Source organism: Anabrus simplex, chromosome 1 (assembly GCF_040414725.1).
Source record: "Anabrus simplex isolate iqAnaSimp1 chromosome 1, ASM4041472v1, whole genome shotgun sequence".
Classification (NCBI taxonomy): Eukaryota; Metazoa; Arthropoda; class Insecta; order Orthoptera; family Tettigoniidae; genus Anabrus; species Anabrus simplex.
Window position 1 is genome coordinate 820,744,766 of NC_090265.1, and position 19,818 is coordinate 820,764,583.

Sequence of the window (19,818 nt, forward strand, 5' to 3'; positions counted from 1 at the left end):
AAATGGGAAACCACGGAAACCATCTTCAGGGCTGCCGATAGTGGGGTTCGAACCTACTATCTCCCGAATACTGGATACTGGCCGCACTTAAGCGACTGCAGCTATCGAGCTCGGTTTGGTGTTATTCGACAGGAGTAGATTCACCCTCTACCTACCTAATTATCACCATCACCTTACATCCAGTCGCGCAGTTCTTCCATGGGTGTCAAATAGAAAGACCTGCACCTGGCAAGTCGAACATGTCCTAGGACACACCCGGTGCTAAGAGCCATACGTTGAATAAATATCTGTATTTTGCTCTTTGTAATGTGTCCGGGAGTATGCCGGAAGTTCTACGGGATAAAAATATGGCACCTTGGTATCTACGAAAACCATAACATTGATTTGTGGGACATGAATCTATTTATAGAATTAAGTCAACAGCAACAATAATAATAATAATAATAATAATAATAATAATAATAATAATAATAATAATAATAATAATAATAATATAATAATAATAATAATAATAATAATAATTTAATCTCTTCGCTTGAAGTAAACACCGCAAACAACTTCTTCATAGGTCTGTAGTTGTATATTTACTGGTGTACCAGGCTCCTTTCATTCATTTTTTGTGATTCGATCTCAGCATTCTTCTATAACACCACATCCACGAGCCGTATTTTAAAGGATATAGGTTTCAAATTTATAAAGACCGATGAAACATTCGAATATATTTTATTTAAGTTACAATAGGTGTGATAAACCATTATTTACAAATAATTTACATTGAACTATTTTCATTTTTTCAGTTGCTTTACGTCGCACCGACACAGATAGGTCTTATGGCGACGATGGGATAGGAAAGGTCTAGGAGTGGGAAGGAACCGACCGTGGCTTTAATTCAGTACAGCCCAACATTTGCCTGGTGTGAAAATGGGAAACCATCTTCAGGGCTGTCGTCAGTAGGCACTACCTCCTGAATGCAAGCTGTTAGCTACGAGACCCAAACCGCGCGGCCACTTGCTCGGTTGATCTTGTTTCCCATTGTTATGAATAATTCACGGTGTTCTTTCATCAATGAACTGATTTAGACACCCTGCAATTCCATCTGAGTTAAAATATTTCACAGTGTCCTGAATATGTTTCTTGAATACAAGGTATTTGAACCTGTATGACTTCTTTCAATATTGACCACTATGCATTTTATTTGTTTAACATGCCTGCTGGTATTTTACGTTGAAAAAGGGATCTTTAACTTGTCAGTAAATTGATGTGTATCTGTGCATGAAAGCGCTGTTCAGGGCCAACCGATCATATTGGTATTCGATTTGGCAACCTCGAGAATAAAGGCGTGCATTTCAACTAACTACTACGCAACCGTCAGTCACCGACAACTGCATTAGGTTTAATAGTATTATGCTTAAAATTTACTAAATCTCGTGAAAGAGGAACAACGCCTGAACTATTTCATCTTCTCTGTGCACGCAATTTGGCAACACTGTAAAACCTATTTAAAAGTTGTCTCTCTTTGATTAAAACGTCTTCCTCAGTCCACGGGCATTCTCGTCGCTTGGAGACACTACAATATACGTAGGCTATATACAGGTTGGTCGGAATAAGCGCGTTAAAGCGTTGGTCATACTGGTAAATAATTAGAAAGAAATAATTCGATTTCTCGTTCCGTTTTCATTTGATCAGTTCTTGAAGTTAGTCAATCAATCACTTCGCGGGCGAATTCAAATGGGCTCTGTGACGAGGTGTTGCTAAATTTACACGTGGCGTAAGAGCGGCATGATAGCACCAGTCGAAGTGAAGGGGTTTGAAATACAGGTCTACGAGCTGACAGGATCGCACCCTAGCAAGTACGCTACGATAACACCGGCTGAATTCCACGGTGTGTTTGTGTTTGATTCTGGCTTTTTGGCATGGCTTTCAAGCCTTTCTTAAGCCACGTGCAGATTTAGCAATACCACCGCTCAAAGCTCATTCCAATTCGCCCGCAAAGCGATTTGATCGGCTTTCTTCAACAGCTGATAAAATTACAACGGCACGACATATCGAATTATGTTTTTAAATCATCTATCAGTATGACCAATGCTCTAACGCTCATATACCCGGTTCACTTTGTTTCCGACCATTCTGTATAATCCAAAGTTTGCCTTTTCTTTTTATTTTTTACACGTTTCAGACTGTTTGAAGAACAACGCGCGAAAAGTGATATTCTTCGTGTGTAAATATGTGTGCCTGTATGTTTGCACGTTTATAGCCCAAAAAATAGTGGAGATATTTCCATAAAACTTTATATTTAAAGGTTACCGAATCAAGGAATCGATTACAGGTACATATCAGTTCAAATGTTTTTTACAATTGCCATTTCGTCGTACCGACACAGATAGTTTTTATGGCGACGATAGGGTAGGAAAGGGCTAGAAGTTGGAAGGAAACGGACGTGGCCTTAATTAAGGTACAGCCCCAGCATTTTCTTGGTGTGAAGATGGGAAAACACGGAAAACCATCTTCAGGGCTGCCGACAGTGGGGTTCGAACCTACTATATCCCCACTGCAAGCTCACATTGAATTATTAAGTATGAAACAAGAAAGTCCGAATATATGAACTGATATTGGATTTACGAATACATTTCTTTCTTTTTCCTGTCCTTTTCCCCAATTTCTTGGGGTAGGCAGTTAGTGAAGATTTTGCAGCTGGATGCCCTTCCTCAGGCCAACCCTATGTGGAGGGGTGTATTCACAATTGCGTTTTTCTGCGGTGGTTGGTAGTGCGGTGTGGTGTGCTGTGCTGCGTGTGGATGAGGAGATATTTACGAAAACTAGGACCAGCACCCAATCTCCAGTTTAGAGGAACTAATCTTACACTCGGCCGAGAATCGAACCCGGGTCTTCTGAACTGGATATAACTTAGCCAACCGTTCAGTCAACGAGCTAGCAAAAATTTTATAGCATAAACGTAATTTAAATGTAATTCTAAGCAATTTTCTTCAGTGCAAGATTTTGGTGGGATTAAATTGACGGGATTTTGTAATTACCTCGGGATGACCAAGCCGTATAAGTACTTAGTCTATCGCGGTATTCTAGATTTTGTCTATGCACAGGCCAAAACTTGAAATAATTCAGCATTGGCTTTATTGCGATATGTCCCTCTTCGTCAGAGAAAACACTAAAATAACACTGCCGAGCGTTGCCTCGAAATTCAGCCTGTTTACAGTTGAAACGTTGAAGTAAACGTAACAGTTGAAACGTTGATATGATCTGGCAGTGATTACACAATTATATTCATCACCAACCCAGCCGTCTGTAATGCTTTTCCTGTGTCATTAGAATCTTTGCACATTCACTGTGTCCAAACCTAGTTGCTAGCGACCTTGGAGTATTTCCGTCTATAGCTTTCGCGTCTACATTAGCACCTTCCTTAATGAGTAGTTCGACGACGTCTAGGTGGCCTTCTACTGCCGCAATGTGAAGAGCGGTGAAACCTTCGTGATCAGCAATGTTCATGTCAGAATGGTGTTGCAGCAGAGCCTCCACAGTGTCAAGGTGTCCTTCCTGCGCTGCGATGTGCAGAGGTGTCCATCCAATGTCCGTTTGGATATTGACCGAAGCCCCTTTCCCCAACAGCAGTGTCAAGATGTCCGTACGTCCGTCCTCTGCAGCCAAATGCGCCACCGTGTAACCTTGTTCCATCTGAAACAGAAGTACAGAACATACAGCAGTTCCTTGAGCAGAGCTCCGTCCATGCTTAGCCTACGTCGCTGCCAAATGCACACTATGATTTATAGTTAGTTTTTAACTCTTTGTTCGATTCAGTGTCGCTATACATACAGTTCAGGGACCCTACTTGCAGATACAACGTCTTATAGTTACCGTTAGGAATGGGTTGTGATTTCACGACCTGTGATTGTATCACTGTGATTTGATTGGAGCTGTAACAGAGCTCACGAAATCACCACTCCGAGGACCGACCCTGTGATGAATGCTACGTGAGTGTGCACTCCGAGAGTCGATCATCTATGACGACTAGCACATCTGCAGTCACAACACATTCGATTGGCGCTTTTCCAGTTCCAGTCTGTGTGTGGAACCAGACCATGTGGAACTGCTGCTGGCGCATGCGAATACATCTCCAAATATTTGAACACAATGACTGCCATGATAGCTGTGATTTACAGTCCACAAGGTAATCCTGACTTAGTACAGTACCGTATGTCTGACGAGAGAAGGAAGTTGAGCCCTGTTTGGGATTTTTTCACTCCAAGAGAAAATTCGAGTAAGGCAAAATGTGATATGTGTAAACAGACCTTTTCTTATGAAAAGTCGATTTCTTTTCAAAAGCTGCAAATGTTTTAACTGAGCGTCGTAACCGCCTCAGTACAGAAAAAGTTCGACAGCTGTTATTTTTGAATGTCAATCTGGAATGCGTACGATCTTCTTTTTTTTTTTTTTTTTTTTTGCTATTTTGCTTAACGTCGCACCGACACAGATATGTCTTATGGCGACGATGGGATAGGAAAGGTCTAGGAAGTGGAAGGAAGCGGCTGTGGCCTTAATTAAGGTACAGCCCCGGCATTTGCCTGGTGCGAAAATGGGAAACCATGGAAAATCATCTTCAGGGCTGCCGATAGTGGGGCTCGAACCCACTATCTCCCGATAACTGGATACTGGCCACACTTAAGCGACTGCAGCTATCGAGCTCGGTAAAATGTCAATCTGAAGCTTAGTGACAGATACAAAATGGCATAATTAATACTTGAAGTAAGATTCCTTCCATTTTAATGTTATAGCCTATTCATGTATGAAAATATGATTACTGTATGCTAATATCGTTATAGATCAATTCAAGACTCAAGAATGTTTGGTTATTACAAGGACATTAGCATTGTCCAACACCACCACTCACATAATATAGCAAGGTCGAAACTAGTACCAATACCTGAATATAAGATTCAAGATAAATCTAATAGTATTGAATAGGTGGACCTTTATCTACCCTTTGACAGTGATCAATTGTCAATATGGACCATAATGAAATTCATAAGTTACGAATATATCAGGTGATTTCAACATGTAACTATTCAAGTCGGCAGCGGTGATGAGCCATTAAAAATTACGAGAATAGGGCGGCAATATTTGCGTTTTAGTGTGTAGCCATACGTACCGGGCTATTAGCGAAGGCAAGCCTGCAACTGCGGTAGTGCGGTGCAGCAAGATACGTCGTGCCGAAGTCATTTGCTGCAGTGTTGCGGATTGGTATCAAATGGAGTGCAAAACTCAACACAATACCACGTTTGAAGAACGCCAGCTCGTAATATTCCATCATGCTCGAGATAAGTCGTATAGAAAGATATCGCAGATGCTTAGCACAAGCAGAACAGCAGCTGGAGATATAACAATACGATTCAAAAATGAAGCCAAAATTGATTCAGTTCCCCAGACAGGCAGATCAAGAAGGCTGACAGATCAAGAGGAGCGGTTTGTGCATCGGAATGTGAAACAAAATCCGAAAATTAGTGCCCCGAAACTGGCAGCAGCTGTTTTAGAGGAGTGTTAAAAAAAAAGTGGGAACTGAAACCGTGCGAAGAGCACTGCGAAGGAATGAGTTCGTTGAGAGAAGATTTAGGAGGAAAGCATACATTAGTGCGGTACATAAAAAGAAGCGGCTAGAGTTCGCAAAAACGTACGTAAGCAAACCAAGTGCTTGGTGGGAGGGTGTGTTATTTTTTGATGAGTTAAAGTTCAACGTCTTCGGGTCCGATGGAAAGCAATTGGCGTGGCGAAAACGTAACGAGGAACTGAAAACAAGTAATTTACAAGCAACGGTAAAACATGGTGGAGGAAGTCCAATGGTGTGGGGTTGGTGAACTGAGTTTCATTAAACATATTTTGACAAAAGAGGACTATTTGGCTATCTCCAAAAACAATTTGTGACACTCTGCGGAACAACTTGGTATACAGCGTACTTTTAAGTTCTGCCAAGATAACGATCCCAAGCACAAGTCGTACCTTGTCAGAGCGTGGCTGCCGTACAACTGCCCGAAGGTTTTGGAGACTCCACCACAGATCACCCGACCTGAGCCCCATCGAGAATGTGTGCAGTCAAATGAAGGCAGTTCTGCAATTGCGGCGGCCATGTTCCCTCACAGACTTGAAGAGGAGACTGCTACAAGAATGGGCGGCATTAAGCCCTGATTATATCAAGAAAGTTATCGCCAGAATGCCGAATCGGCTGGAAAAGGTCATAAAACACCAAGGTGGACCTACAGAGTACTGAATGTGCAACAGGGTTGTGAATTATGCGAGTTGCTTTTTGTACACTGGCCGAATATTCTTGAGGAGGCACTGGAATTATTGCGTTTATTTAATGTACGACAGATGGCGTACTAATGACTGTCAGAAGAGTTCGACTTACATCACAATGTTTGTAGAACGTGTTATTCTGTTTTTCTACATGTTTCGTTATACTATACGTTATCATTATACTGCAAGAATAACTACCCAATAAAAGTGTGTCAAAAATCAGAGTGACCGAAAATTTATGGGAGTACCTTTATATGATGCGTCGTAAGCACCGGTTTATAAGTGTAACCTTCCAAGTTTCACAGGCATAGAGAAAGACTGATTTAACATTTGTATTGAACATATTTATTTTCGTCTTCCTTGAAATGTTCTTATTCTTCCACACTGCATACAGCTGCATAAAGGCTTCATTTGCTTTCCTTATTCTAGCTCTCACATCCTCTTCCGCCCCTTCTTCTCTTGTCACTACACTTCACAAGCAGGTAAATGTTTTAACCTCTTCAATATCATCTCCTGCCACAAACAACCTTTCATCAGTTTTAGCATTTATTCTCATTTAAAAGTATTGTAGAGTTGACATATTTATTGACCAATGTTTCGAGTAGATGCTCTTATAAATAATAATAATGACGTGTGGCCTCTGGAGAGGCCTGGTACAGGTCTTTTGATTTGACTCCCGTAGGCGACCTGCGCGTCGTGTTGGGGATGAAATGATGATGAAGACGACACAAACCCCAGTCCCCGTGCCATTGGAATTAACCAATTATGGTTAACATTCTCGACCCTGCCAGGAATCGAACCCGAGACACCTGTGATCAAAGGCCTGCACGCTAACCATTTAGCCATGGAGCCGGACGATGCTCTTATAAGGAAAGATGGAATGAATGTCTTAAGGAGAATATAAACTAGTTGGATTGTATGATATTGAGACTAAAGCTGTATTGACATTCCACTCGAAGAGTTGAAACGAGAAACGACACAAGCTGATATTGGATCTGATCGATAATGGAAATTTAACAACGCACATGCTTGCATTCTTTGTGCCTGGTTAATTTTATGGCATGCAGTTTCATTTTACGACTGTACCTAAAGTAGGGCCCACGAGAGTTGAAGTCTGACATTTGAGCGGCAAAAGCAGTAACTACGAAGTAAGCTGAGTTGTCATCGTTAACTTAATCTGCGGCATATCACTCTTTCATTAAGGCTGAATATTTAATCAGCTATGTTGGCCTAATGCAAATCAATAAACTTTGACCCGTTTCTAAGCTCGTGTTAATAATTCCGGCATTTATGACAGAACACGTCATTGCCGATAAATACGAGATTTCATATTCACTAAGCTGACAATAACCTCAACAAATGTACATATCAAATAGAGAATATAACTGTACAACAAGCCACTGATCAACTTACAAAAATATAAAATAACAACGAAAATGATATTCAGGAAACAAATATGCCAATAATTACATAAACCAGCAACAACTAACGCAGCTAACACAGTACTACTCCGAATAATATCACAAAAGCCACTGAGAAGAAGCCAACCCACGTGGCGATAGCGTTCTTAAATGTGGCATCTCTGTTATTGTTGCCATAGCAACAGACCATTTTCGAGCAGCCTTGATTAATTTTTTCATGCCGGTGGCGCTAATTGTCAGACTTCAACTCTCGTGGGCCCTACTATACGAATAAAGCTCTATTTGCAGGTACTGTACATACACATAAAACACCACATTATGCAGGTTTACTATCCTAATTAAACGGTACTGTTACACTTCTCAATCATTTTGACAGGTAATGCGATTGATTTAGGTCGATTAATGGGACGCAAGAAAGGTTTTATTAGTCTGGCTTTGTACTAGTAACTTTAGTACTTGTGTATGTAATGTTTAAAGTCCATTGTCTTAAACGTTTTTTAAATGGAATATGTGAAGGCCGGTAGATAGCTCGGCAGATATGTTTTGCTTGTCTAGGAGGTAACACTGGTGTACTGACCTGTCTGTTTATTGTTTGATCCTGTGTTGTGTTCCGAACTTTATTTTAACATTAATGTTTGTTTGTTTTTCCAACTCTTGTCTCGTTTCTCTACGGGGTCGGGCATGAGTGAGATGAATACGTCGTGGCGAGTTTTTATGACCGGATGCCCTTCCTGACGTCAAACTCATTAGAGGAATTAATGACATGAAATGAATGACGTGATATATGATAGTGGGAAGGGAGAGGGTGAACCCGGTGCAGGCACATAGCCTACTCCTGTCGAATAGCACCAAGGGGTCTGCTCAAGGCTTAACGTCCCCTCCGACGGACGAATCACCATATGCCCTCACTCCATATGAGCACTGCGGAGAGGTTTGGAATTTAGTTCAGGCTTTGGGCACGCAATCTAGTCATTAGAAATTGTATACCACCTCCTCCCCTACCCTGTTGGCCAGCATTCTGATTGTGAATTTTATTTTGACCAACGGGACTCGAACCGGCTAACCTCGGTGTCAGACCGTTTAGACTGCAATGCCTTAACAATCATGGCCACTAGGCGGGCTTACTTCATTTTAACATGAATATCAAGAAGGAAATGAAAGCAAGTGAAATTTCAGACGTTTAATGACTTTAGCAAGGAGAATTATTATTAGCTCTTCATCATTACTAGCCGGACTGAGTGGCTCAGACGGTAGAGCACTGGCCTTATGACCTTGGCAATTTCGATCATGGCCCTGTCCGGTGGTATTCGAAGGTGCTCAAATACGTCAACCTCGTGTCGGTAGATTTACTGACACTTTAAAGAACTCCTGCGGGACAAAATTACGACACCTCAGCGTCTTCGAAAACCGTAAAAGTAGTTAGTGGGACGAAAATCAATAACATCATTAACATGAATATTATTCATTATTACTAACAAAAATAAGCGTCAGGGCCGATGCTTTTTGATGTTAGGCTCCTCAAAACAACAAGCAAGCATCAAATAAGTGTCAAGTCACTATCATCTCCAGACATGGCTACAATCGACCTTCAACAAGTAGCCTGCAGGTACATGTACGAAACTCCACTACAGCTACGAGGGTGAATCAAAAAGTAAGTTACACTTCCAAATTATGGCCATTTATGAAATCACCTACACATAGGCAACACTGCTATGACAACATACAATATAAGTTCACTTTTCCAGATAGTCGCCAAGAGATTGTAAAGATTTCTTGGAATGGTCAACCAACTTTTCTATTCCGCATGCGTAGAAATCACCCCCAGCGTATGTAACCACCTGGAGACAGCTGCTTTCACCTCCTCATCGTTTCGGAATCGTCGTTCACCGAGATCCTTTTTCAGCTTACCGAACACAGGATAATCGCATGGATGTTGCCATACCTTCCACTTGAATCGCTGCAACAGTTCGGACGTTTGGCGGGCAGAGTGAGGTGTTGCGTTATCGTGCAACAAAATCACACCGGCGCTCAATTTTCGCCGCCACTTTTCTTTAACTGCCTGTCGCAACCGGTTCAACGTTTGACAATACGAAGCCGAGTTGATTGTCGTGCCTTTCGGCATAAATTCCACGTGCACCTCACCCTCAATGTCAAAGAACACTGTCGCCATTTCCTTTACTGCTGAAGGCTGGACCTTGGCCTTATTTCGTGGTGGTGATGTGGTGTGCATCCATTCCATCAAAGTTCTCTTTGTTTTGAGGGTGATGTGTTGGACCCACGTTTCATCCCCTGTGATGATTCGCCGCAGAAACTCCTTTCGCTCCACAGAATACCACTGCAAAAATGCCAGTGACGATTGGAAACGTTGTCCCTTGTGAACATCGGTGAACAGACGTGGGGCTCATCTTTGACACAGTTTACGAAATCCAAGGTGCTGGTGAACAATGGAGAACACACTGCCATACGAAATGTTCAGCATGCTGGCAATTTCCTGCGGTGTTATGCGTCGATTCCCTCTAATGATCCCATCCACACGGTCAACATTTGCAGTGGTACTGGACGTTGGGGACCTGCCTTCGCGATATTCGTCCGTGAGATCCGTGCGTCCGGCGTCAAATTGCTTACACCACTTCACAATACCTGGGCGAGAAATTTCACACTTACCATGTACAACAGTGATTTCACGATGAATGCCCGTAGAATTGACCGTTTAGCCCATAGAAACCAGTTCGTTGCACGCACCTCCAATTTGGAGTGAACATCCAGTTGACGCGCCATTCAGCCTAGCCCGCTCTGCACAGACACAACACGACGGGATACCACACCAATCTTCCTATCGGACTTATCAGCAGTTACTGTAGCTTGCTCCGCATTAACCACGGCCACGAGACACAGCGTGCTCTCACGGCGAACCAGTGTAATTTATTTTTTGATTCTCCCTCCTATAATGAATGCAGTGCTAAGGTTAGCTGTTAACAAGTTTGCTAATTCAAATCGTGTAAAAATAACTGGGGTTCATTTCCAACATAACCATGAAATTAGCAAGGCTGCGTTTGATACGTTTTACCTTACAACTTAACAATCAGAAAATAAGTACTATAAATGAAGCTAACTGTAAGGTCAGCTACATATGTCTAGTTAGTTGGTATGCTAATTCTATCTTGTTTATCCTAAATGTGAATGCTAACTTCTCAAAGTTGTTAGGTACTATTCACTCGCCTATGTACTTAAACTTTTCTGCTCGTTTGGTTTTTCCCTGGCTTGATATTGATTATATTTTTCGTTTATTTCAAAGGATATCTGGAGGAGAACCTTTAAGTTGGTTGACTTGTTTTGCAGCGGTATATACAGAGTGTCCTTGAAAAAAGTTTCCAGTATTTTCAGAGGAGGCAGCACGCAACAAAGGAAGGAAAAGAGGTCCTATAAACATTGGTCGCAAACCCAATATCTTCAGAGTTATAGTCCGCTACCACTACCATCAATGATCACGTTATTCCAATAATTTACGGAGGGTCGTATGCAACAAAGACGAAAATACGTTCCGTGCAATAACTGGTCGTAAATTATTGTAAATATGGTACATGCATTATGGGCCACGGTCCATTTTCATTGTAGGGTTAGGCGACACCTCACACGGGTCTTCCACCAGCAATGAATTGGTCGGGGAGAGCCAGTACCTTGGCCTGCCTATTCGCCTAACCTTAATCCTTTAGATTGTTGGCTTTAGGGATATGTGAAGACCATGGTGTATGCGGTCACCATAAATGATGCAGATACCTTACGAGAACTCGTGTTCAATGCTTGTGATGCAATCCGGTAACAGCCAAGGGGTGTTCCAAAGAATGCGTGATACCGTACGACGTAGAGTGGAAGACTGCATTGCAATGAATGGCGGTCACATCGAGCACATGTTGTGAAGTGTAGATCAAAGACATATTGATCATTGATAGTAGTGGTAACGGACCATAACTCCGAGTATTGTGTTCGCAAACAATGTTTATAGGACCTTTTCACCTTCGTTTGTCGAGTGCTGCTTCGTCTCAAAATATTGGAACCTTTTTCATGGACACCCTGTAAAGATTATTATTATTATTATTATTATTATTATTATTATTATTATTATTATTATTATTATTATTATCATGCTCTTTTGAACGGAAAATCTATTTGTTACAAAATACAACCATTAATTACATAGCACTCATTATTTGCTGAACGATATCTGAATGTTTGTTAAAAAAAGAGCATATATACAATAGCATGTTTATCATCCTACCCTTTTTTGCACAACATTTGTCCGTATTTATTCACTCTGTGAGCCCGCTTGTTTGTATTTTCACCGTGGTACTCTTATGCAAATAATTCTGTACGTGCATGTGTGTTCATGAGTGTGTGTGTGTGTGTGTGTGTGTGAGAGAGAGAGAGAGAGAGAGGGAGAGAGAGAGACAGACAGACACGTATTTCCTGGAAAGATATGTAAGACACGCATCTGTCTCTGTTTTTCCATGACTAAGATCAACGGCTAGCTCAATCAATCAATCAATCAATCAATCAATCAATCAATCAATCAATCAATCAATCAATCAATCAATCAATCAATCAATCAATCAATCAATCAATCAATCAATCAATCAATCAATCAATCAATCAATCAATCAATCAATGATTTGCATTTAGTGCAGGCGCCCAGGTGGCAGATTTTCTAACTGTTGCTTTTCTAGTCTTTTCTTAAATACAGTAACTGCAAAGAATTTGGAAATTTATTGAACATCTCTCTTGGTAAATTATTCCAATCCCTAACTCCCCTTCCAATTTACAAATATTTGCCACATTTGTCCTCTTGAATTCCACTTCTCCGCCTCTATGGTGTAGTGGTCACTGTAGTGTGATTAGCTGCCATCTCCGGAGGCATGGGTTCGATTCACGGCTCTGCCATGAAATTTGAAAAGTGGTACGAGGGCTGGAACGGGGTCCACTAGGCCTTGGGAGGTCAAGAGAATAGAGGGGTTCGATTCTCCCCTCTGCCATTCTCGAAGTGGTTTTCCGTGATATCCCACTTCTCCTCCAGGCAAATACCGGGATGGTATCTAACTTAAGGCTACGGCCGCTTCCTTCTCCTTTCTTTGTCTATCCCTTCCATTTTTCGCATCCCTACACAATGCCCCTGTTCAGTATAGCAGGTGAGGCCACCTGGGCGAGGTACTGGTCCTCCTCCCAAGCTGTATCCCCGACCCAAGGTCTCACCTCCAGGACACTGCCCTTGAAGTGGTAGAGGTGGAATCCCTCCCTGAGTTCGAGGAAAAAACCCTACCCTGGATGACAAACGGATTAGGAAAGAAAAATAATTCCAACTTTATTTCATGATCATTCCTACTTTTAAGAACACCACTCAAACTTATTCGTCTACTAACGCCATCCCACGCCATCTCTCCACTGAGAGCTCGGAACATACTACACAGCCGAGCAGCTCGTAGATTTTCCTTATTAGTCATATACTGTAGTATACCTTCTCATGCAGATTTTTAATACTGGCTACATGGATCTTCCTTGCTTTCACTTTCTTTAGATTTCATTTCCCACACTCTTCTTGTAATATTACATAGTTTTACTATTCCCCCTGCTTTCCTCCATTCACTGTTGACGTTAGTAGAGGAATAAGTATGTGTGAACAGTTTAAGGGTAGGGAAGATCATAACATGAATGTACATTTGGAATTAAAGAGGACAAATTGGGGAAAATATTAATTTATGGGAGAAGGGGTAGAATCATTATCAAGGGAAATGTCTGATAAATTTCCAATTTCTGTGAAATCAATTGATATAAGATAATACTGTTATTGGCTTTACGTCCCACTAACTACTTTTACGGTTTTCGAAGACGCTGAGGTGCCAGAATTTAATCCCGCAGAAGTCCTTTTACGTGTCAGTAAATCTTCCGATACAAGGCTGACGTATTTGAGCACCTTCAAAACCCACCGGACTGAGCCAGGATCAAACCTACCAAGTTGGGTTCAGAAGGTCAGCGCCTCAACCGTCTGAGTCACTCAGCCCAGCCGTTTTAATAAAAGACTACAGAGAACACACGCCTGTAAATGACTGAATTTCAAACCACTCAAGATTCTCCGTTTATGAATCGAAAGAAGGACTAAACCAAACCCCATGGCGCAACAGCCCCAAAGGGCCAATGCCTATCAAGCGATCGCTGTTCAACCTGAAGGCCTACAGATTGCGAGATGACGTGTGGTCAGCACAACGAATCGTCACGGCCGTTATTCTTAGCTTTCAAGATCCGGAAGGAAGGACTAAAGATGACCTGTAATATTTGGGCAGTACGACCTGTGCCTGGAAGAATTCAGGACAACACCCGTTGTCGCAGATGTGACAGTGAGATAGAAACTCGTGCACTTGTCTTCGGCTTCTGCGTGCACGGTAAAACACTGCGAAATGTGAGGTACCATACAATAAGATTCCTAATCGCCAAAATTTTGAGAAAAGAGGATTCTTCGTTCATGAAAAAGTTCTAGGTTCTTCTGCACAAGGAAGCATATGAGGAATTGATATTATCTCCTTTATAGACGAAAATATCAAGGGCTACATCCTCGACCTTACTGTCAGACTGGAGATGGACACCAAAGCTTGAACATGTTGACATGTAAAGAAAACTCTATATGCGAACCCACTGAGAGCTACTACAAACAGAAATACAAACAGAAATATACGAAATATTTGTTGGTTTAGTAATAGGAGCCTGAGGAACTATCCCAAAATTTGTCGTCAATATCTGCGGAAAACCAGGCCTTTCGATAGACGATATACAATACATTTCTCTAATAGCCCTTTTAAAGGCTCCATACGTATAGTAAGAAATCATGTGTATGCTTCCTAACTTATCTCTTTTACAGGGAATTGCAATCCAAGGAGAGGAAATCAAAACCCTGAGATTTGCTGATGATATTGTTGTTTTATCTGAGTCTGCAGAGGATCTGGAGAAATTGCTGAATGGTATGGACAGATTCTTGGAGAAGGAGTACAAAATGAAAATAATTAAAAAAAGTCCAAAACTATAGTAATGGAGTGCAGTCGAACAAAGTCAGGTGATACAGGAAATGTTAGATTAGGAAAGGAAATCTTAAAGGAAGTAGATGAATATTGTTACTTGGGTAGTAAAATAACTAACGATGACAGAACGTAGGAGAACATAAAATGCAGACTAGCACAAGCAAGGACGAGTTTTCTTAAATGAAATTTGATCGCTTCGAATATTGATTTAGGAATTAGATATTTTTGTAGACTTTCATATGAAGATATGGAGGTGAAACATGGACGGTAACTAGCTCAGAAAGAAAGAGAATTTACGCTTTTGAAATGTGGTGTTGCAGAGGAATGCTGAAGGTAAGATATGCAGATCGAATCACAAATGAAGAGATACTGAATCCAGTTGGTGAGAGGAGAACGATTTGGCGAAATTTGAGCAGAAGGAAAGAGAGAATGTTAGGACTCATCTTAAGACACCCAGGACTTGTTCAGTTGGTTTTGAGGGAAGTGTGTTATTCGCACACATTTAAGTGATTGATTTTTGTATAGGGGTGAGGAGTAAGGAGGTTCCGGTAATACTGCCAACTGAATGGAAATGAAATCTAAATTGAATCGATAATATGATCGATTGATATGAATTTTCTAAACCTTTGTTATCTTAAGCCAACAACTGTGTCACACACACACATTATATAACATTTCTCGATGCGAATCTTGTTCCTAGCATGAATTCTATAGTTTGGCATTGCTGCGTAACCAACAACAGTACTACTACGTAAAGTGTACGCCAGATGTCGCACAACGATGCATAAGCGATTCATAGTTTGTGTTTTAAAGGTTGCCAATATGAATCTCGAAGATAACCGAGGTCGACCGTACTATAGGTGATAAGAATGGTGAGGGTAGACCAACGTGTGAATATGACAAACAAATTAGATGTAGAATGTACTAATTACGTAGAAATGAGAAGTGTAGGGTGGCATGAAAAGCTGCATCAAACCAGTCTATGGATTGATGACTCAACGAACACATAATATTGCAAATAACCATGCATATATCATACTAGCTGTAGTACCCGGCCTTGCCCGATTGGTTTCTGAATGTTTACTTTTAAAATTAGTATTAATAATTAGTTATGTGCGAAGTGAATTTTTATAGAATTCCTTTTTGGGATATTGATTTTAACATCTATTATGTAGCTTTAGAGTTATTCAGATGTGTTTGATTTCAAGTTTTCGATTATTTAATCATTAAGTAAAACTTTATCCTTGTGAAAGCTCCAATTGGCTAGGAAGTATTTGATCCTTTCATAAAATTAATAAGGGGTAACTACATATATGTCGAGCCTCCGTGGCTCAGACGGCAGCGCGTCGGCCTCTCTCCGCTGGACACCGTGGTTCAAATCCCGGTGACTCCATTTGAGATTTGTGCTGGACAAAGCGGAGGCGGGACAGGTTTTTCTCCGGGTACTCCGGTTTTCCCTGTCATCTTTCATTCCAGCAACACTCTCCATTATCATTTCATAGCATTTATCACTCATTAATAAATCACCTTGGGAGTGGCGACCCCATTGTAATAACAGCCTGTACATGTTTCATTCATTACATCCCTGACCCGGTCATTGACTGGGAAACAGGCTGTAGGTTTTTTTTTTCCAACTACATGTATGTATTAGTCGCGCTATAGATATGATCTACACGATTTCAGCTCTCTTTGAGACTGTCGCCAATCAGCCTTGTGACTCCAAAAGCAGTGGATTCAACACTAATCTCGGTCATTTTAGACTATTTACTATCAAACCCCATTCTTCCTCCCGTCTCAATGGAGGCTGAACATGGACTTAAACGGTATTCAGAGCGTCACAATTCATCTCAGGGACACATAAACATTGGATTAGATTTTAATATCGGTTTAAAAAAAATTCATGTGGCTATTTCTAGCCGAGTGCAGCCCTTGTAAGGCAGACCCTCCGATGAGGGTGAGCGGCATCTGCCGTGTAGGTAACTGCGTGTTATTGTGGAGAAGGGCAGTGTTATGTGTGGTGTGTGAGTTGCAGGGATGTTGGGGACAGCACAAACACCCAGCCCCCGGGCCAATGGAATTAACCAATGAGGGTTAAAATCCCCGACCTGGCCGGGAATCGAACCCAGGACCCTTTGAACCGAAGGCCAGTACGCTGACAATTCAGCCAACGAGTCGGACTTTAATATCGGTTATTTTCTATTATTTCTAAATGCCACCTCCTCCCATTCCCCACCCCCAGCGGAGGTTGGCATGTTTTATCTCCATAGTATTATTCTTCCAGATGGTAAGTCATATGTGTACCAAGATTCGTTGAGAAGGAGAGCTATTCTGGAACATACCCACACACACCCATATGTAAGACTTAACAATCCAGAGTATCACAGTTAAACTCAGCAACCTCGTAAACGATGGTATTCTACATTAATATCAGTCATTTTCGTTTATTTTCATATTTCACCACCTTCTCTAGGAGTGCCAGGGGTGTTTTACACAACAATAGTAAGAAATATGTGCACCAATTTTGTATGAGGGCTGTGTTGGAAGAAACACTTATACATCCGTAATTTCGATCATTTTGGGCAATTTCCTTTCCATCCCTTCTCATCTCCAAGCCGATGCGGGCTGAAGACGGACTTCAGCGACGTCCGAAGTGTCACTATTCTTCTTAGCGACCACGAAAACTATGGATTCGACACTATTTTCGATTATTTTTACATCTCAGCCCATCCCACCCCACCCCTAGGGGTGCTAGGATTACCATATCTCCTCGCAGTTTGTCTACTGGAAGTAAGAGTGCCATGTTTGGTTGAAATCTCTCCCGTAGTCCAGAGAAGTATGGATTCAACACTAATATAGGTCGTTTTTAGTTATATTTCGCCCCCCTTGTTTAGGGCTTCTAGGGGTGCCTTGCCCCCACGGTACTTTTTCCAGATAGTCGGTAATATTTTTACCAAGTTTAGTTTACACACATGCTGGAACAACATATAAACATCCGTAATATATGGTCATTTGGACATTTTTATTTCTTCGTCCCTTCTCTCGCCCCTGCCGATTGGAGCTTAACTTGGACTTATACGACATCCGGAGTGTCACTATTCATCTCAGCGACCACTGAAACTATGGATTCGACACTATTTTCGATTATTTTTATATCTCACTCCCCTCTCGCCCCCACCACAAAGGGGGGTGAAATTGGACTTTAACAAATCCGAAGTGTCGCTATTCATCTCAGCGACCCAGAGAACTGTGGATTCGACGCTACTTTCGATTATTTTATATCTCACTTCCCCTCCCCCATCACAAAGTGGGCTGAACTTGGACTTTCAAATATCCGGAGTGTCACTATTCATCGCAGCGACCCCGAATATGGATTCAATGCTATTATCGCATTTAAGGGTGCTTGTGGTGTCTATGCCCCTCGAAGTTTTTCTTCTGATACGAAGTCACAAGTGTACCAAGTTTGGTTGAAATCGCTCCAGTGGTTTAGGAGATGTAATACATAATAATCCACATACAATGACATTGATGTATATAGATCTATAGATAGATTACATAGACTCGCCTTTGCTCGTTGGGAACTCCCAGTTGCTCTTCGTTAGGGGTGGGTGATAACTCGTGTCATTCCATTCTTGATATTCTATATGTTTCACAGTTTCTTAAATATTTTACACATCTAATAGAGAGCTATATTCTTCAAACTGGGCAGACCTATCAAAGTTGGTCCTATATATTGAAAGTACGTCTCGATCACGGAATGTTGGACTGCTATTTTCAAATAACAGCCACGGTCATTCATGAAGCTCCTAGCAAGGGATGGTACTTTATAAACCATGGTGACGTGATTCCATCCTCCTATATACAGCATTATTCTTAACGGACTATCAGGATATAGCGTAAGCTGCTGTCGCCTAGCAACAATTTGTCCATCAAGTCGATTCAATCTTGGCGCGGCTTTGTAATTTAATAAAATTACATAAAATTACTCATAATAATAAAGCTACATATCCCATTTCGTTCAAACCACTTCATAATCCCTCTCAGATGTAATAAGAACAAACTGTGAAAATTTCAGCGAAATTCGGTCCAGTAGTTTTTGAGTCTCTTAATTACAAATATACCAACATCCAATTATATATATTACCTATTTTTTTACTGGTTTCACTCTTCACCCTATTGTTTATATCCATTGTCGATTTTATTCTACATGACTCGTTCGTGTACCTGCCATTGGTTGTCGTGAAGTAGTCTTGAGTTATAGGAAGTCTTTAAAATTAAATTAATTAAACAACCTAGACAGCCCTATATGCAGATAATGACGATTTTGATTTTCATAATCGTTGTTACTTAATGTTGGTCCCTAAAGAAGAAACCTTAGCATTTTACCTTCATTAATACTGAAAAATGTTTGCAGTTTCTAACGATTTAAAGATAAGAGGTATACAACTAAATGAGGCCACAACACTAGTTGCAAATCGAGGATTGTGGCAACGTTTAGTAAATTCACAGAGGCTTGCAGACTGAACGCTAAAAGGCATAACAGTCTATAATGATAATGTATGTATGTATGTAATACTGAAAACCAAAGCCTCCGTGGCTCAGGCGGCAGCGCGCCGGCCTCTCACCGCCGGATACTGTGGTTCAAATTCCGGTCACTCCATGAGAGATTTGTGCTGGACAATGTGGAGGCGGGACAGGTTTTTCTCCGGGTACTCCGGTTTTCCTTTCATCTTTCATTCCAGTAACACTCTCCACTACAATTTCATTTCATCATCATCATATTCTTCTTCTTCTTTCCCTACCGCTTTTCCCACACCTGTGGAGTCACGGGTGAGAATCGCGTAGCACATGTAGATTTGGACCTGTTTTACGGCCGGATGCCCTTTCTGACGCCAACTCCATATGAAGGGATGTAATCACTATTGTGTGTTTCTGTGGTGGTTGGTAGTGTAGTGTGTTGTGTGAATATGAAGAGGAGAGTGTTGAGACGGACACAAACACCCAGTCCCCGAGCCAGAAGAATTAATCAGAAGCGATTAAAATCC

At 41.4% G+C, this 19,818-nt stretch overlaps 1 protein-coding gene across 1 annotated transcript in view; it reads right to left on the bottom strand.

The window, feature by feature from the left end:
* LOC136857141 (serine/threonine-protein phosphatase 6 regulatory ankyrin repeat subunit B) overlaps positions 1-19,818 on the bottom strand; it is a 140,122-nt gene that overhangs the window by 78,940 nt on the left and 41,364 nt on the right. Inside the window, exon 4 of the mRNA XM_068224986.1 lies at positions 3,287-3,687. Within this exon, the coding sequence (XP_068081087.1) occupies positions 3,287-3,687 (401 nt within the window). The remainder of the gene's footprint in view (positions 1-3,286; positions 3,688-19,818) is intronic.